The sequence below is a fragment of the Camponotus vicinus genome, unplaced genomic scaffold (assembly GCF_025532165.1).
Source record: "Camponotus vicinus isolate PSW18456_S1 unplaced genomic scaffold, iyCamVici1.0 SCAF_10, whole genome shotgun sequence".
Classification (NCBI taxonomy): domain Eukaryota; kingdom Metazoa; phylum Arthropoda; class Insecta; order Hymenoptera; family Formicidae; genus Camponotus; species Camponotus vicinus.
This window is the reverse complement of record NW_028141946.1, coordinates 10,305,001-10,323,357: the sequence shown is the minus strand read 5'-3', so window position 1 is coordinate 10,323,357 and position 18,357 is coordinate 10,305,001. Positions and strand designations below refer to the sequence as shown.

The window sequence follows — 18,357 nt, the reverse complement described above, 5'->3', positions numbered from 1 at the left end:
ATATATATATATATATATATATATATATATATATATATATATATGTATGTATATAATTATACAAAACTGTGTGTGTGTGTGTGTATGTGTGTGTGGGTGGGTGTGTGTGGGTGGGTGGGTGTGGGTGTGGGTGTGGGTGTGTGTGTGGGTGTGTGGGGGTGTGGGGGTGGGTGTGGGTGTGTGGGTGTGGGTGTGTGGGTGTGGGTGTGTGTGTGTGTGTGTGTGAGAGAGAGAGAGAGAGAGAGAGAGAGAGAGAGAGAGAGAGAGAGAGAGAGAGAGAGTTATCTGTCGATATATAATTAGATATAATTATATTCCATATAACATAGAAAGATTGCAACATAATTAAGATGTTACGGTGTGATGCAACATATTATAAAGTATAGTCTTGTATATTATATATAACCTATAATTATATATGAGATCATTTTACAATGATCAACAATATGTAAATTGCATCATTAACATTTTAATTATGTCTGCAATCTTTCTGTGTTATATGGAATATAATTATATCCAATTATATATATATGGATAGATTTTATATATAGTTTTGTATAAATTATATATTAATCAATTTATATATGATTATATATAATAAATTATTTACGTGTAAAACACAACGTATTTTAATTTTTTTAACTTATTAAATTCGAGAAATTTTGTTTGGTAAATCCGATTCAATATTATTTTGTGTCCTTTTTATAATTGGTTTCGATCCTTGTAAACATTGAGCGAAAGTTATCGTTTCATAGATTTCTGTTAATTTCATATAAGAAGTTTTATCGACTTCTAAATGGAAAATATTATTATCTATAAAATAAATTTTAATATTAACGTGAAACAGAAAAAGATAAAGAATATTATAAATTAATTAAATAAACGTTTAAAAACAAAAATTTTATAAAAAGTAAAATAAATATAATCTTAAATTAATTTTATTAAATATAAAAATTAAATTTAAATTTATATTTTTATAATTTAAATTTATAACCAACTTGAAAGTTTTACATATCCTTTGACCTCGATTTTTTGTCCTTTTTCAAAGCAATTAGTATTTTCATAATTTATGACTTGAATTTGCAGTTTGTAATATCCATCGGTAATGGATCCATAGCCATATGTTTTTAAATTATTAGAGAACGTATTAAAATTTGTTTTTACATAGCCTTGTACAGCTAAAACATTTTATATTAATTACGTTATATTATATTAATTATATTAATTATAGAAATAAATAATAAATTAAGAATTTTTAATTGCATATTTGATATAATTTATTAAATAATGTTTAAATTCAGTATATTAAAATAATTCTTACCTATATAATTGTTTAAATTTTCTGGTATATCCTCTATTTTTATTAATTTTGGTTTTATATTATTAATATTTTTTTTCAAATCAAATATGCCTAAATTGTTTATAATAGTGTTAGATCGTATTAATAATTCGTATGGTAATGTTCCAATATTAAAATCTGTGATTTTTGGTTTTTTTGCTTTCGCACCATCAATGTGAATAATCTATAAATATAAAATATTGGAATTATTAGTGTATATATATAAATGCAATATTATTTAAAATTACATGTATACATATATACATATACCCATATATATATAATATAAATCCGCAAGACAGATGATATCCAAAAGATATTATGTAGGATTCACACTGCGTCCAATATCCGACGTACGACGTTTGGTATCCAATAAGAAAATTTGATTTTTGGAATCAATCAAAAATCAAATTTTCTTGGATTTTGGACGTCGTATGTCAAATATCGGACGCTGTGTGAATCCTACATTCTCCTGGACATCTTTTGAATATGTGTGCTTAGGGATATATAATTATTAATTTATAATAATTAAAATAGTTCAATTTTTAATAAATAAAAGGAAAAACATAATTCTTTAATTACCCGATTAGGTTTTAAGTGAAATTGAATTCGCTCAATCTCATTATTCCACGCAAGAACCTGTATACGATGACGACTGTTATTGTTGACCATAAATTTTAACAATCTATATTGTTGTGCTTTTCCGACAATCTTGGGACCGTCAATTTCGTCCACATAACCGATAATTTCGCTGTAATATATTTTAAAATATATATTTGTTTGAATTATATGTAACATAGGCCGACATTAATTTTGATCCTTAGACCTCAATAGTCGTTCTCGAAGGATTTTGGCGTGCTAAAACCGAATCCGTTGCCTGAATTACTCTATCACGTCAAGTTTTGGATATATCTACATCTAAAAGTACTAGAAAAGCCATTTTTCGGATTTTTTTATGTTGAAATAACTATAAAACAGTACGTGTTAGCCTCATTTTCTCAACGAATTCGAATTCTGCAGAATAAATCTATAAAAACAATGTGTTAAACTTTAAAGAGTGATAAAAAAATACTACATTTACCAGAACACACCTAAAAGTGTTAAAAATACCATTTTTCGCACTGGCTATTTTGACACTTTTAGGTGCGGCTTGGTAAATGTAACATTTTTTTATCACTCTTTGAAGTTTAATATATGATTTCTATAGATCTTTTTCTGCAGAACTCGAATCCATTGAGAAAATAAGGCTAACATGTACCGTTTTATAGTTATTTTAACATAAAAAATTCGAAAAATGGCCTTTTTAGTACTTTTTAGTGTAGATATATCCAAAACCTGACGTGATAGAATTACTATTCGGGCATTGGATTTGGTTTTAGCACGTCAAAAACCTTCGGAAACAACTATTAAGATCTGAGGATCAAAATCGATGTCAACCTATGTTATTAGATAAAAAATAATAATAAAATAATAAAATAAAAAAATAAAAATAATAGATAATTTTATTAAAGAGATATAAAAGATTGAAAATAAAAACTTACACAGTTGAATCTTCTATTTGTATACTTTCTAACATCTCATCACTTGAAAATTGAATTGTTTCAATTATATCATTTTTGTTGAGAATTAAGACGTCTTGAGTTTCAGATGTTCTATATATGTAAATATTAAAAGATTTATTAAAAACATAAATATAAATGTATCATCAACTTATGTTTTATCTTTATATACATATAGATAGAACATAAATTATGTGTATATATGTATATATATATATGTGTATATATATATGGGTGTGTGTATAAAAATATTTATAAAAAAATGTAGATAATTTTTATATTGTATAATTAAGTATAAACTTACGTGGGTGATTCTTCTGTGTCTGTTGACATTTCTTCCACTGAAGTAGTTGGAGTTGTTTTACTAACAGTTATTGGAGAATTCTTTTTAATGTCATGGGGCTTACTATAAATTAATAAGATTTAAATTAATATATAAAGCAGAACATAAATTGTGTGTGTCTCTTTTTATAAATATTATTTTATAAATAATATTTATAAAAAATGTAGATAATTGTATGTGATATATAAATATATTTACATATATGTATACATTGTATAATTAAATATAAACTTACGTGGGTGACTCCTCTGTGTTTGTCAACATTTTTTTAATTGCAATAGTTGAAGATTTGATGTCAATTTTTGAAGAGTTTGTTTGAATATCTTGGGGTTTACTATAAATTAATGAGATCTAAATTAATATATATAAGTGAGACAAAGGTAGTAAGTAGAAAGAAAGCGAGCGAGAAAGAGAGAGAGAGAGAATGGGAGAGAGAATAGGAGAGAGAATGGGAGAGAGAATAATGGGAGAGAGAGAATGAGAGAGAGAGAGAGAATAAGTTAAATACTCACATGGTAATATCTTTAGAGTTTATTAAAATATTGGTTTTTGTAATTTCTTCTTCCAAGGATTTATCGTATTTCATTTTAACTGAAATAAAATGCGTTTTGAATTAGTTTTTTAATTTAAAATTAATTGTGTATTAATATATATGTACTACTTCTATAATATATATGTAATTATAATAAATATGTAATTTTCATTACATATTTATTATAATACATAATATATATTTATTATAATATATACTGTTATAAAATTATATTTTATACATACCTTTCTTATCCGATATTCTCTTAGACATTTTTTAATAAACTTTTATCAAGACCGGAAAACGAATTCAAAAGCTTGAATTTAAATTTATTTATTTTTTGTTACCATAGTTTATATGTTACTATGGCAAATAATAAACTTTATATAAAATAATTTTTTTTATTAGATATTAGATATTTTTTATTAGATATTAGATATTTTTTATTAGATATGAAGTATGTTACATGTTTAAAGTAACGCGCATTCTGCATAAAGCCGGATCTACATTGGTCGTATCGTAACGCCGCAAGTCGTAAGTCGTAGGCAAATTGACCAATCGTGGTTGATTATTTTTGAAATAATCGACTATGGTTGGTCAATTTGCCTACGATTTACGACTTGCAACGTTACGATACGACCAATGTAGATCCGGCTTAATATTATACTAAGTAGCTTATTGTGATAATATACGATGTATATATGTACGCGTAATTAATTCTTTATCTGTCTTATTGTTTGTCCAATATTTACTTACAATAGAATTGATAGTGTTATCTGCATACATCGATGTCGATTTATAAACTGGATACTTTTTTTGTGTAAAACTGAATACATTAACACATACATTAATATTATTTATTTTATGTATTTATTATGTTTTTAGTATTTATTTATTTTACAATTTAATGTATAATTATGTATAATTCAATGTATAATTAAACACAACATATTTTAAAATAATTTACAACTACGTTTAATTGAACATAACTATATATACATTGAACTATAAAACACATAACATATTTATATTTTTTTTATAATTATACATTGAACTGTAAAACACATAACATGTTTTTATTTTTTTTATAATTATACATTGAACTGTAAAACACAACATATTTTTATTTTTTTTATAATTATACATTAAATTGTAAAACACAACATATTTTGAAATAAATTACAATTACGTTTAATTGAACTTAACTATACACATTAAATTGTAAAACACACATAACATATTTTTATATATTTTTTAATTTATTATATTCGAGTAATTTTATAAGTTTTGAACTTTGTAAACATTTTGTAACAAATATTATTTAAAATTTTTTAAATAATAAATGTAATAATTATATTATATTATAAGAAATTAAAATTTAACATTATATTATTGTTATTATGTATTTGTTTGAAAACATATAATAATAAATTAAATTAAATGAAGAAATATTTTTTAGATTATATTTTTATTTAAATTAATTTATTATAGCATTTTTTTATAATGAACAAATATTTTTTTAAACATTTAATAAATAATTTAATAAATTTTCTATAAAATTTTTCTATTAAATATTGTATGTCGTATAAGTCACATGTTAGAGAAGTAATGTTTTACATTATATTATATACTAACAAGGGGAGTGCACGACGTGCCCCTCATTGATTCAAACGAGGATTTTTTTATGTGTAGTACCTAATTAGAAACAAGTTCTGTTAAAGCGAGAGAACGCGCTTCTCAAGCATTCGTCTGAAAAAAAATGTTGAAGATTTGCCAGCATTTCTTAAGACGTTGCGATGAAGTATTATCGAAGCGCCCCGGTGGCTCGGTTGGTAGCGTTCTTGTTTTGTAACCGCGAGATCCCTGGATCGAATCTCGCCGTGTGTAACTATTTTTTTTTCTTTTATTTTTGTGTAATTTATTTTTTTTTGTTCCTAGGAATATTTTATAACATTAATAAATAAATATTACAGTTTTTTTAATGATAAAAAATATTATGTTACCATACGTTAAAGAGAATAAATTCCTACTGTTGATTGACTCTTGGGGAGGACAAACAAATCCGGGTATATACGATGAAATTTTTAAAGACGATAGGAATATAAGAACTTGCACTATTAAAGTTATTTCCCCAAATTGTACGCCTATATGCCAACCATGTGACGTCTATTTCTACCGACAAGTTAAAAATTTAATCAAGCGTCTTCAAGACTGTTCGTACTTGATTGAACAGAATCGCGAAATATCATCTAGAGACGATTGTATTAAAATTCACTCTATTGTTCATCACCAATTGTCGTCGCCAATATTTGTTGATATGTTACGTTATGCATGGTTTGCTTCGAAACTTTGTGATGAAAGAGAAATTTTTTTAAATATAAATCAAGTTTGCTTTCCCATAGACGTTTTGAAAACGCCTTGTACATGCAAAAATGCTGCATTTATTAGATGTGCAAGATGTGCCATAAATTTATGTTTTTATTGTTTTTATGATCAATACCATCCGGCATCTTGCAAAGGCACTACTGATTCCGCTAATTAATATAACAATTTTGTAATATGTAACGTTTGTTGTAAGATTAAAAAATGTATGCTATACTTTGTTTGATTTATTTTCGTTCTTTATATATTTCGACCTTTATATATTATTTACAATTAATGCTAATATGCTAACGAAAAAAAATAATTATTGTAAATTTACTTATTTATTTTATTAGTAGTAATATATTTCTCGTATAATATTAAACATTTCCTTATATTATATTTTTGACAGAAAGCATTCGAATTTTATTTTAATATATGGAACAAAATGTTAAAAATTAAATGTCAATCATTAAAAAAACTGTAATATTTATTTATTAATGTTATAAAATATTCCTAGGAACAAGAAAAAATAAATTACACAAAAATAAAAGAAAAAAAAATAGTTACACACGGCGAGATTCGATCCAGGGATCTCGCGGTTACAAAAGAAGAACGCTACCAACCGAGCCACCGGGGCGCTTCGATAATGCTTCATCGCAACGTCTTAAGAAATGCTGGCAAATCTTCAGCATTTTTTTTCAGACGAATGCTTGAGAAGCGCGTTCTCTCGCTTTAACAGAACTTGTTTCTAATTAGGTACTACACATAAAAAAATCCTCGTTTGAATCGGTGAGGGGCACGTCGTGCACTCCCCTTGTAAGTGGCTTCTTAGATTGAAATTGAAAAGATAATTTCGATAAATCGATTTCAGAAATATTTAAAATAAAATATATACATATAGGTGTGTGTGTGTATTTATAATTTTTCAAAGTTTTTCTTTAAAAATTTTATATATTTTATTTTATATTAACAAATATATAAAACTGACACAAATTTTTTTAAATTTAAAAAGTAATATGAGTACTATTATTTATTACTTAGTAATATAAACATAAAATAACATTTTAATCTCTTTTAAAATAATATTTTGATATCTTTGAAATTAATAGAATATTTAATTTTAAATAAATATGTTAAAAATCTCGAATATATCGAAATATTGAAGCTTCTATATCATGATGTTAACGTATTATTTCGTTCACGACTTGCTTCATATTATTTACGTCTGTCAAATATCAAACTCAAATATATTAAAATTAATTCTAACATAGAAAAAATTTATAAAAGATTAAAGGAGACGTGTAAAAAGAGAAGAGGATAGAAAAAAAAGAGATAGAAAGAAAGGAGAGAAAGTAAAAAGATATATAAAGAGCAGAGAAAATAAAAGTATGTAATAATGTTTATAATGTGTGTATAATAGTTAAATTCTGTTTACTACATCATTACATAAATAATTATTTACGTATTATATATGTATATAAGGATATAATTTGTTTTATCATATAAAATATAATAAATAAATAATTATTTAAGGTTATTAAAAGTTAAAAAATAAGAGAAAAAATTAAAGAAGACCATAAAATAGTGAAAAAGAAATAGAGAGAAAAGAAGATAGATAAAGGAAGATTTTTATCAAGAAAAAGAGAAAGAGAGAGAGAAAGAGAGAGAGAGAGAAGATATATAAAAGATAGAGAGAAAATACAAAAAAAGAAAAGTATGCATTAATACTAATTTAAACACACATTTTTTTAAGTAAAAATTTTGTTCGTCATATTAAATAATCATTAGCACATTATAAGAGTAAATATCTAGCAAAAAAATATACAATATATTTTTTATTATATTTTATAGATATATAATAAATCTTTCCTTTTAAATAAATAAAAACAAACACATATAGGTGTGTGTGTATATTTATAATTTTTCAAAGTTTTTCTTTAAGAATTTTATATATTTTATTTTATATTAACTTAAATATATAAAACTGACACGAATTTTTTTAAATTTAAAAAATAATATGTGTACTATTATTTATTACTTAGTAATATAAACACAAAATAACATTTTAATCTCTTTTAAAATAATATTTTGATATCTTTTAAATTAATAGAATATTTAATTTTAAATAAATATGTTAAAAATCTCGAATATATCGAAATATTGAAGCTTCTATTTCATGATGTTAATGTATTATTTCGTTCACGACTTGCTTCATATTATTTACGTCTGTCAAATATCAAACTCCAATATATTAAAATTAATTCTAACATAGAAAAAATTTATAAAAAATTAAAGGAGACGTGTAAAAAGAGAAGAGGATAGAAAAAAAGAGATAGAAAGAAAGGAGAGAAAATAAGAAGATATATAAAGAGCAGAGAAAATAAAAGTATGTAATAATGTTTATAATGTGTGTATAATAGTTAAATTCTGTTTGCTAGATCATTACATAAATAATTATTTACGTATTATATATCTATATAAGGATATAATTTGTTTTATCATATAAAATATAATATAATAAATAAATAATTATTTAAGGTTATCAAAAATTAAAAAATAAGAAAAAAAATTAAAGAAGACCAAAAAATAGTGAAAGAGAAATAGAGAGAAAAGAAGATAGATAAAGGAAGATTTTTATCAAGAAAAAGAGAAAGAAAGAGAGAGAAAGAGAAGATATATAAAAGATAGAGAGAAAATACAAAAAAAGAAAGGTATGCATTAATACTAATTTAAACACACATTTTTTTAAGTAAAAATTTTGCTCGTCATATAATTAAAGAATCATTAGCACATTATATGAGTAAATATCTAGCAAAATAATATATAATATATTTTTTATTATATTTTATAGATATATAATAAATCTTTCCTTTTAAATAAATAAAAACAAACACATATTTAAGTATATATACGGGTCATTCCATCAAATAAAAATTATTTTTGGGCGTCACTGTCGCTGATTTTCTTGAAACTCCGTAAGTTTGTTATTGATATCGAAAAAAGGAACCTGCAAATTTTAAATTTTTTGAGCAATTAGTTTCCCTACAATTATATGGTGTAACGTGTCGGATAGTAGACAATACTAATGAAAAGGTTTGATACTTTTTTAAGATCGTTTATTCGCACAAAGGTAACTGCTGTAACGATGCACACAGCCGCCATAACATGTAGAGTGAGTAAAAAAAGAGACGCGCGCGCCTTGAGGCCCGAGTCGCCCTGGCCCCAGGCGCCACATCACATGCGCCATCTAAGAAGACACCACGCAAACAAAAACAAAAAGTTTCTAACATCCTCCCACCTTGAGTTGTGAGAAGAACTCATGAACAACTCAACGAACAATAAACTCTAATACAAGGAAAATAAAACTTTAAGTCCTAGTCTCTAAATTTCGAGCCTTCAAAAGAAAAATTAATAAGTGAAAATAGGGCAAAATCGATACATTAACATCCAAGTCTGTTTGGTGGAGTCACGAGTCTGTCACTTCGTGTCCGGACTTCCTTTGAAGTTTTGTGGAATAATCCTTCCGCTTCCATCTTTGGTTTGGTCTAATTTCTCCACAGCTGATTCTTCCGCAGTTTCCATCTTTGATGATACCTCCAGTGGATATAGCCGTTGAATCGGTCGCATGAGTTCGCCCTTGGCAGTCTTGACTTTGACCACTCGAATAACGCCGTCCTTTCCTGGGAATACTTTAATTACTCGAGCTAGTGGCCAATCCAGCCGCTTTAAGTTATCTTGGCCCAGCAACATAATATCTCCTTCTTTTACGGGAACACAACTGCTTTTAATTTTACGCCGAGATAGTTGTCCCAGATATTCCGAGCGAAAGCGTTTTCTTAGACTATCCCGTAAACTCTGATGGTATCGCATTCGCTTACTCAAGTTGACTTCCAATTTGTCTAGATCCGGTGCCTCGTTTTGGGAGGCTTCCTGCAAGAACATTATAGGCGTCAAAGGTTTCAACTGTGCTGGATCATCTGCGAGATATGTCAATGGACGTGAGTTGACAATAGCCTCACAGTCACACAAAATTGTGTTCATCTCTTCGTAAGACAAACATGCTTTCTTCAAGATCCGCTTGAGTAAATCTTTTACTATTCTAACCAGGCGCTCCCACCATCCCCCCCACCAGGCCGCTGAAGGAGGACTGAGACGCCATTCTATTCGCTGTGCTGAACTGAAGCGTTGAACTTTGTTCCAGTCAATTTTGTGGAGTAAATTACGGGCTCCAATAAAATTGGTTCCGTTATTTGTAAAAATTATTGAAGATCTACCTCTTCGTGCAATGAATCTGCGTAAGGCTTGCAAAAAGGTTTCAGTAGAAAGGGAAGTTGTGAGTTCCAAGTGGATTGCTCTATAGACAGCGCAGGTAAACAAACAAATCCACGTCTTCCTTGACTTCTTTAAGAACAGAGGTCCCACGTAGTCAATTCCTATGACCTCAAAAACTCTAGCATCCTTGACGCGTTCATTTGGTAGATCTCCAGTAATAGCTTCTAATTTTTTGCTCTTATGTCTCTTGCATACTATACAATGATTTGTGACTGATCGTACAGTTGTCCTGCAAGAAAGAATCCAAAACATTTCTCATAATTTGTTCATTACAATTTGAACTCCTGCATGACCAAGTTGTTGATGCTCATGTTCGATTAACTTTATAACTAAGGGATGCCTTTGGTTTAATATAATTGGATGCCGAAAATCATATTCATCCTCATAGCGGTTGGTAACCGGTGATTTCAGCCGTAGTAATCCGTCATTATCCTTGTATACATCCAAAGTATTTAATCGCGGTTCGTTTTTGTCGCTAAAGGATTCTTGTTGGCTTAATCTTAGGACTGTGAGTTCTGCGACAACAAATTCTTTTGTTGATATTTCTCCTGTTAATCTTGTATTGCGAGAAACTCGACAATTAGTGGCAAAACGGAGAATATATACCATAGTCCGTACTATTGTTAAATATCTAGACTGTTTCTTCATGTACCAGCCCTCCTCTTGCTCTAAGGCAAACATAGACGTCTCTCTCATTACATCGTTGTCCACAGAAATCTTGTTTTCGTTACGACCTGCCGATTTCTTTATTTCGCTGTCAACCTCTACTTCATTTGAGTTATATTGGATTGAAGGCCAATGTTCTTCTGGCAGTTTGAGCCATGCTGGGCCCTCCCACCATCGCGATTCCAGCAATTGTTTAGCTGTACATCCTCTCGAGGGTAGATCAGCTGGATTCATGTTCCCTGGTACATGACGCCATTGATTTGAATCCGATAACTTACGAATTTCTTTTATTCGATTATAAACAAAAGTATTCCATGGTTTATCTCTATGAATCCACGCTAACACCGTAGTGGAATCTGACCAAAAGAAGACTTCTGCTCCATCAAAGTTTAAAGCGTTCCTTATCATATGCCATAAACGTGCCCCAATTGTCGCAGCAAGCAACTCTAATCTTGGAATTGTCGTCCGTCCTATTGGAGCCACTCTGGATTTAGCCTCAATAAGTTGGACATAAACGCCTTCAGACTCTCTCGTTCGTGCAAATAAGACTGCTGCGTACGCATCTTGGCTAGCATCCACGAATATATGGAATGATAGATTACTTGCGCCTTTGTTTTGACCAAAGGCTTGTCGTGGAACGCGTAACTCTTTCAACCAGTAGAGATGCTGTTGCCACTCCTTAAATTCTGTCTCAACATCTTCTGGTACTGCGGTGTCCCAACTAATGTTACGTGACCAAAGATTCTGTAACAAAAGCTTAGGTTTTAAAAATACAGGGGATGCTATGCCGATAGGATCAAAAACGCGTTGAGCCTCGGACAATATAACTCTCTTCGTAATTTGTGAACTTGTGTGCGGATTAAGCAAAGATGGTGATAACCCCAGCGTATCCTCGATCTTATTCCATTTCAGTCCAAGTACTGAGGTTGACGTCGGTGTTTCCTTTTGACCGCTATATTCCCATCCTCGCAGATCGAAATTGCCTTTGCTCATTACTAATTTCGCCACATCTATGAATTGAAGTAGCTCGTGTTCCGAATCGACGCTTGTTACACAGTTATCTACGTAAAACGACTTCATCATTTGTTTGATGATCTTCCTTTTTTCGTCTACATCGACTTCCAGCAACATTCTCTCTAGATGATGCTCGATAGTTTCTCCCAAAAGAAAGGGGCTGCTAGAAACTCCGAAGACCACTCTTCTATGTCGATATACTTCTACTTGTTCCGGATGAGTTCTTTTCCACCAAAGAAAGCGTAGTACGTTTCTATCCTCAGGCGCAACGCTTATTTGCAAGAAAGCTTTGCGAATATCTGACGTTACTCCGAATTTATACTGCCTGAAACGTAGAAGTATGTTTGGAATTTGCTCTATTAAATTAGGACCTGTTTCTAAACACTGGTTGAACGAAAGCCCATTTTTTTCAGTAGCTGACGCGTTAAAGACAGGTCTAATCTTAGTAGTACTGTTATTTTTGATCACATGCCTGTGAGGTGAGTAATAACTCTCTATCTCTACCTCATTATCGGGAACTTTTTCAATAATGCCTTCCGACAACCATTGACCAAATATCTCCTGGTAGCTATTATAGAGACCCTGTGCATTGAGTTTCTTCGTGATAGATTTAAGCCGACGTTCAGCCGCATCCTTATTGTCGGCTAGCGGTAAATGGTTTTCTTTCCATGGAAGCAACACTTCATATCGATTATGGCTATCCATCTTGATTGTTTGTCGAAAGTTTTCCTTCACTTGTATTTGATGCTCTTCCTTCGTTCTCTTTACTATGGGATCCGTGATGCCCAGCGTATCCAATTCCCATAAGTCTGTGACATTGGCCTCTTCTGCAAACATGGATACAGTCATAAGAGCCGCATCTTCTTTCTTAGTTGAATGAGAGTTTGTTTTTCCCATTAATGTCCATCTGAGTAATGACTCTAAAGCGACAGGTCCAGATTTTAGTTCCTTGCGATTGCTTGTCAACAATTTTCCTGCAATATCTGCACCAATCAAGACTGCTACTGGTTCATCTCTTGTGTCGACGTCGGTAAGTCGTATTCCTTCTTGTTGCAATTCTTGTAGCCATGGGCCTTTACTTAACGAGGGAACGTATTGACATATCTCCTTTTGACTCATTGTCAGTGCCACAAAACTACAAGAATACGACTCGTTTAAGCTCTTCACAGAAATTTGGTAACCTTTGTGTACTTGCGGTTTCGATTTTGAACCACCAAATAGCATATGTACGACTTCTTGTTCACCTACAACCTCGAAGCCCATTTCTTTAGCGTGATGCTCGAGTACATACGATCTATGTGATGTGTCAAAGATAGCCCTAACCACTCGTTCTTTTCCTTGACTGTATAGTTTCACACGAAGTGTCTGCAAAAATACTTCGCACGAGAGTGAAACGTTGGAGAGATTAGGCTGTATCTTCGTGGATTCTTCTATCCGGTTATTTTCTGAGGCATTATTAGACAACATATCTCGACACATAAGAAGAACATGTTTCTTGCCGCACCATGGGCATTTCTCTTTGTAGCGGCAAAATTTGTAGCTATGTCCCGTCTTTAAACAACAAAAACAGACATTCTTCTCCTTACTAATTTTGTGCTTCTCGTCTTGTGTCATCTTCTTCGCCTTCATACATAAGGCACTGTCGTGATTCTGACCGCAAAATATACACGGGCGCTTATCGTCCTTCGTTGAAAGAAGTCCGGCTGCAGTAGCAATTTCCTTCGATTCGACTTTTCCTTTCTTCTTATGTTTATCTCGTGTATCACATTGCTCATTATGTAATCCGAAACCACTTACAGCCATGGCAATCCTTTCTTCGCTTAGTACTTCTGTTTGAAGGAAGGCCATCAACTCATCTAACCTCTGTTTTGACGTATTAGAAGCGATTGCTTTAGGATTCCGCTGCCACACACGTAGTAGGTCCTCTGGCAACGATGATTCTACCAGCGGATAAAGTACCGCTGCGCACATGGCTGTCGTAACTCCTAAAGACTCAAGTGCACGCAATTGAGTTTCAAGTCGATCATAAATTCTAGATAAAGAAGTATGACTACTTGCCTATGTTCTGCCCAATACCAGCTTTAGCATTTCGCGAATATATACCTCTACCAGTAAATCCTCTCTGCCGAATCGGTCCCTCAAGCTTGCGATTACCTTGTCGTAATTCGTAGCCGTCGGCGGAAAACCATTGACCAACTCGCTAGTTCGTGAATCCTTTACCATCGACTGGATCAAGTACTGGAATTTATCTTCTTTGGAAATAGTTGGATCCTCATGGATATTCTTAAATAAACTCCAAAATTGCAGCCAATCTTTAAGTTCTCCATTGAATTTTGGTAGCTGTATTTTCGGCAACTTGAAAGTACGCACGTGCATGTCTCGGGTAACATGCGCCGCTTGACCGACATCTTGTATAGCTAATGCCGGTTGCACAGGATTGAGAACATTATTTACGGCAGCTTTTACTTGCTGATACCTTAATCTATACTCATCTGCTGTCTCAGTCTCTTGTAAAAGCTGTACCTCATCCGCATTGTTCTCAGTCATAACCTCGAAAATCTTGCGATTAATATCCTCGAGTTCGCTCGCTTTCTCTCTCACTACTGCAAGACGTGCTTGAAGGTCTTCTATATCTGGCCTCTCTTTTGCTAATTGTGTGTTCAGCACTCCCGCATTGCGAGTAAACGCTGTTCGAACAACAGTACGCACCTTCTTTAACTTTTCCATTGTAGCACGCGTATCATCAACCACCTTCTCACATCCACGCTACGATACTATAGTTCTGTCACGGTCGCCAAAATGTAACGTGTCGGATAGTAGACAATATGAAAAGGTTTGATACTTTTTTAAGATCGTTTATTCGCACAAAGGTAACTGCTGTAACGATGCGCACAGCCGCCATAACATGTAGAGTGAGTAAAAAAAGAGACGCGCGCGCCTTGAGGCCCGAGTCGCCCTGGCCCCAGGCGCCACATCACATGCGCCATCTAAGAAGACACCACGCAAACAAAAACAAAAAGTTTCTAACATATGGGGAATTTTATCGATTTTCAATTTTCTTTTCTTTTACTTTTATTGATCTCGGTATGTTTTTAAATTGATCGAATAATAAAAAATAGTGTTTTTGCGTAATGAAATCTCAACTTTTCGATAAAAATATTCATTTTCTATTTGGAATGTCGGAATGCTTATAAAATTGCGATTAAAGTGAAAAAACTTATTTTTTCGTTATTACCCAAATTTTCCGGTTGAATTTGATATTTTTTTCAGAAAGCTAAACATTTTTTACATAAAATATGTGCTTTTCAAGCTGGGTAGACGAAGTTCAAACGGGAATAGATAAAATGCAAATCCATTACTGTTTAAAAACTTGTATTTTAGAAAAATTTTCAAATATTGACACAGATTTAATATATGCGGATCCAATATTATTTTAAAGAGATAGAAAAATGTGTAAAGATTGAGTTTCTTTGGCAGTTTTAGATTTAGAACATCGAGCATCTAATGAGGATTTCGTTATTAAATATTCATCATTTCGAACAAAAATAATATCGAGAATAGGAAAGCTTCTGCATGCTCAGGAAAATAAGTCCAATAGCGTGAGGATATGTTACAGTATATATATGTTAAAGCCTCATTACAAATAGGCACGAGAACACAAATTCTCACGCCATTGGACCTATTTTCCTGGACATGCAAAAGCTTTTCTAATCTCGATTTTATTTTTGTTCCAAATGATGAATATTTAATAACGAAATCCTTATTAGATGCTCGATGTTCTAACTCTAAAACCGTCAAAGAAACTCAATCTTTACACAATTTTTTACCTCTTCAAAATAATATTGGATCTGCATATATCAAATCTATGTCAATATCTGAAAATTTTTCTAAAATACAAGTTTTTAAACAGTAAAGGATTCGCAATTTACCTACTCCCGTTTGAACTTACAGTTTACCCAGCTTGAAAAGCACATATTTTATGTAAAAAATTCTCAACTTTCTGAAAAAAATATCAAATTCATCCGGAAAATTTGGGCAATAACGAAAAAATAAGTTTTTTTACTTTAATTGCAATTTTAATAGCATTCCGACATTCTAAATAGAAAATGAATATTTTTATCGAAAAGCTGAGATTTCTTTTACGCAAAAACATTATTTTTTTATTATTTGATCAATTTAGAAACATTCCGAGATCAATAAAAGTAAGAAAAAAGAAAATTAAAAATCGATAAAATTCTCCATATAATTGAGGAGAAACTAATTGCTCAAAAAATTTGAAATATGCACAGGTTTCTTTTTTCGATATCAATAATAAACTTACGGAGTTTCAAGAAGATTGGCGACAGTGACGCCCAAAAATAATTTTTATTTGATGGAATGACCCATATACAGGGTGTCCTAGACCACCCGTACACCCCTTTTCTTTCAAAAACTAAGCATTTTAGAGAAAAATGTTTCAGACAAAAGTTGTTTGGTTTCGAGGGGGCCATAAGATGGTACCATTGGTTTGATCTTGAAGAGTCATTTGAAGGTCACATGAAGGTCACTTCAATTTTTTTAAATGGAATACCCTATATATTTTTGCACATTCTTGTAGCTCATCTCGAGATCTTTCCAAAGCACTATAATTAAGTACCTTTTCGTTAAGTACTTTTTGAGTTATGAGGCTTGAAATAATTTTTTAATTTTACGTAAATCATAAAATATCTTGTAAAATATTCATTTTTCGATTATCTTACCTTAATACTTTTATGTACAAAATAATGAGAGGAATCAATTGGTGTAAAGAAAACACATAGTTGTTTTGAAGAAAAAATATGTAATTTGCAATTAACAATTCCATATTTTTTCTTAAAAACAACTATGTGTTTTCTTTACACCAATTGATTCCTCTCATTATTTTGTACATAAAAGTATTAAGGTAAGATAATCGAAAAATGAATATTTTACAAGATATTTTACGGTTTATGTAAAATTAAGAAATGATTTCAAGCCTCATAACTCAAAAAGTACTTAACGAAATGGTACTTAATTATAGTGTTTTGGAAAGATCTCGAGATGAGCTACAAGAACGTGCAAAAATATATAGGGTATTCCGTTTAAAAAAATTGAAGTGACCTTCACGTGACCTTCAAATGACTCTTCAAGGTCAAACCAATGGTACCATCTTATGGCCCCCTCGAAACCAAACAATTTTTGTCTGAAACATTTTTCTCTAAAATGCTTAGTTTTTGAAAGAAAAGGGATGTACGGGTGGTCTAAGACACCCTGTATATATGATTTAAATTGGCCGAAGAGCCAACACGAAAAAATTAATTTTTTCGCGACATTTAAACTTGACGGATTGCCAAAATTAATTAGAAATTGTATCTCTTGGTCTGAGACTATCAATTTCTTTATTCCCCCTTTCGTCCCTGTAGAAAAATTGGCGAATAAAATATTGGTCCGAAAGTCGCTGAATCGGGAATCGAACCCGAGTCTCAATATTTTTTTCGCCAATTTTTCTACAGGGGGGAAAGGAGGAATAAAAGAATTGATAGTCTCAGACTAAGAGACACAATTCCTAATTAATCTTGACAATCCGTCAAGTTTAAATGTCGTAAAAAAATTAATTTTTGCGTTTTGGCTCTTCGGCCGATTTAAATCATATATATATATATATATATATATATATATATATATATATATATATATACATATACAGGGTGAGCCATTTTAATTAACGCACGCAATTATTTCGGAAACAAAGCATTTTAGGGAAAAATGTTTCAGACAAAAGTTTTATGGTTTCGAGGGGGCCATAAGATGGTATCATTGGTTTGACCTTGAAGAGTTATTTGAAGGTCACATGAAGGTCACCTTCAATTTCTTAAATGGAACCTACTATTTGTCATTGCATATTCTTGTAGCTTATCTCGAGAGCTTTCCAAAACACTGTAATTAAGTACCTTTTCGTTAAGTACTTTTTGAGTTATGAGGCTTGAAATAATTTCTTAATTTTACATAAACCGTAAAATATCTTGTAAAATATTCATTTTTCGATTATATTATCTTAATACTTTTATGTACAAAATAATGAGAGGAATCAATTGGTGTAAAGAAAACACATAGTTGTTTTTAAGAAAAAATATGGAATTGCTAATTGCAAATTATATATTTTTTCCTCAAAACAACTATGTGTTTTCTTTACACCAGTTGATTCCTCTCA

The 18,357-nt window shown here is 30.8% G+C and overlaps 3 protein-coding genes across 3 annotated transcripts; 1 reads left to right on the top strand and 2 right to left on the bottom strand.

The window, feature by feature from the left end:
* Nucleotides 1-987: 987 nt before the first annotated feature.
* Nucleotides 988-3,894, bottom strand: LOC145960869 (uncharacterized). Its single transcript, XM_083080560.1, has 7 exons — nt 3,754-3,894; nt 3,477-3,575; nt 3,203-3,304; nt 2,881-2,991; nt 1,922-2,090; nt 1,322-1,523; nt 988-1,178 (listed from the first exon to the last, which is right to left on the bottom strand). The coding sequence occupies exons 1-7, from the start codon at nt 3,825-3,827 to the stop codon at nt 988-990; spliced, it is 948 nt and encodes a 315-aa protein (XP_082936686.1). The 5' UTR covers nt 3,828-3,894.
* Nucleotides 3,895-5,700: 1,806 nt separating this feature from the next.
* LOC145960868 (uncharacterized) lies at nt 5,701-6,315 on the top strand. The gene has a single exon (XM_083080559.1). The coding sequence runs from the start codon at nt 5,755-5,757 to the stop codon at nt 6,313-6,315; it is 561 nt and encodes a 186-aa protein (XP_082936685.1). The 5' UTR covers nt 5,701-5,754.
* Nucleotides 6,316-9,614: 3,299 nt separating this feature from the next.
* On the bottom strand, nt 9,615-14,876 carry LOC145960867 (uncharacterized). The gene is made up of 4 exons (XM_083080558.1): nt 14,253-14,876; nt 10,792-14,207; nt 10,517-10,698; nt 9,615-10,114 (listed from the first exon to the last, which is right to left on the bottom strand). Exons 1-4 carry the CDS (start codon nt 14,874-14,876, stop codon nt 9,615-9,617), a joined length of 4,722 nt encoding a protein of 1,573 aa, XP_082936684.1.
* Between the last annotated feature and the right edge of the window lie 3,481 nt (nt 14,877-18,357).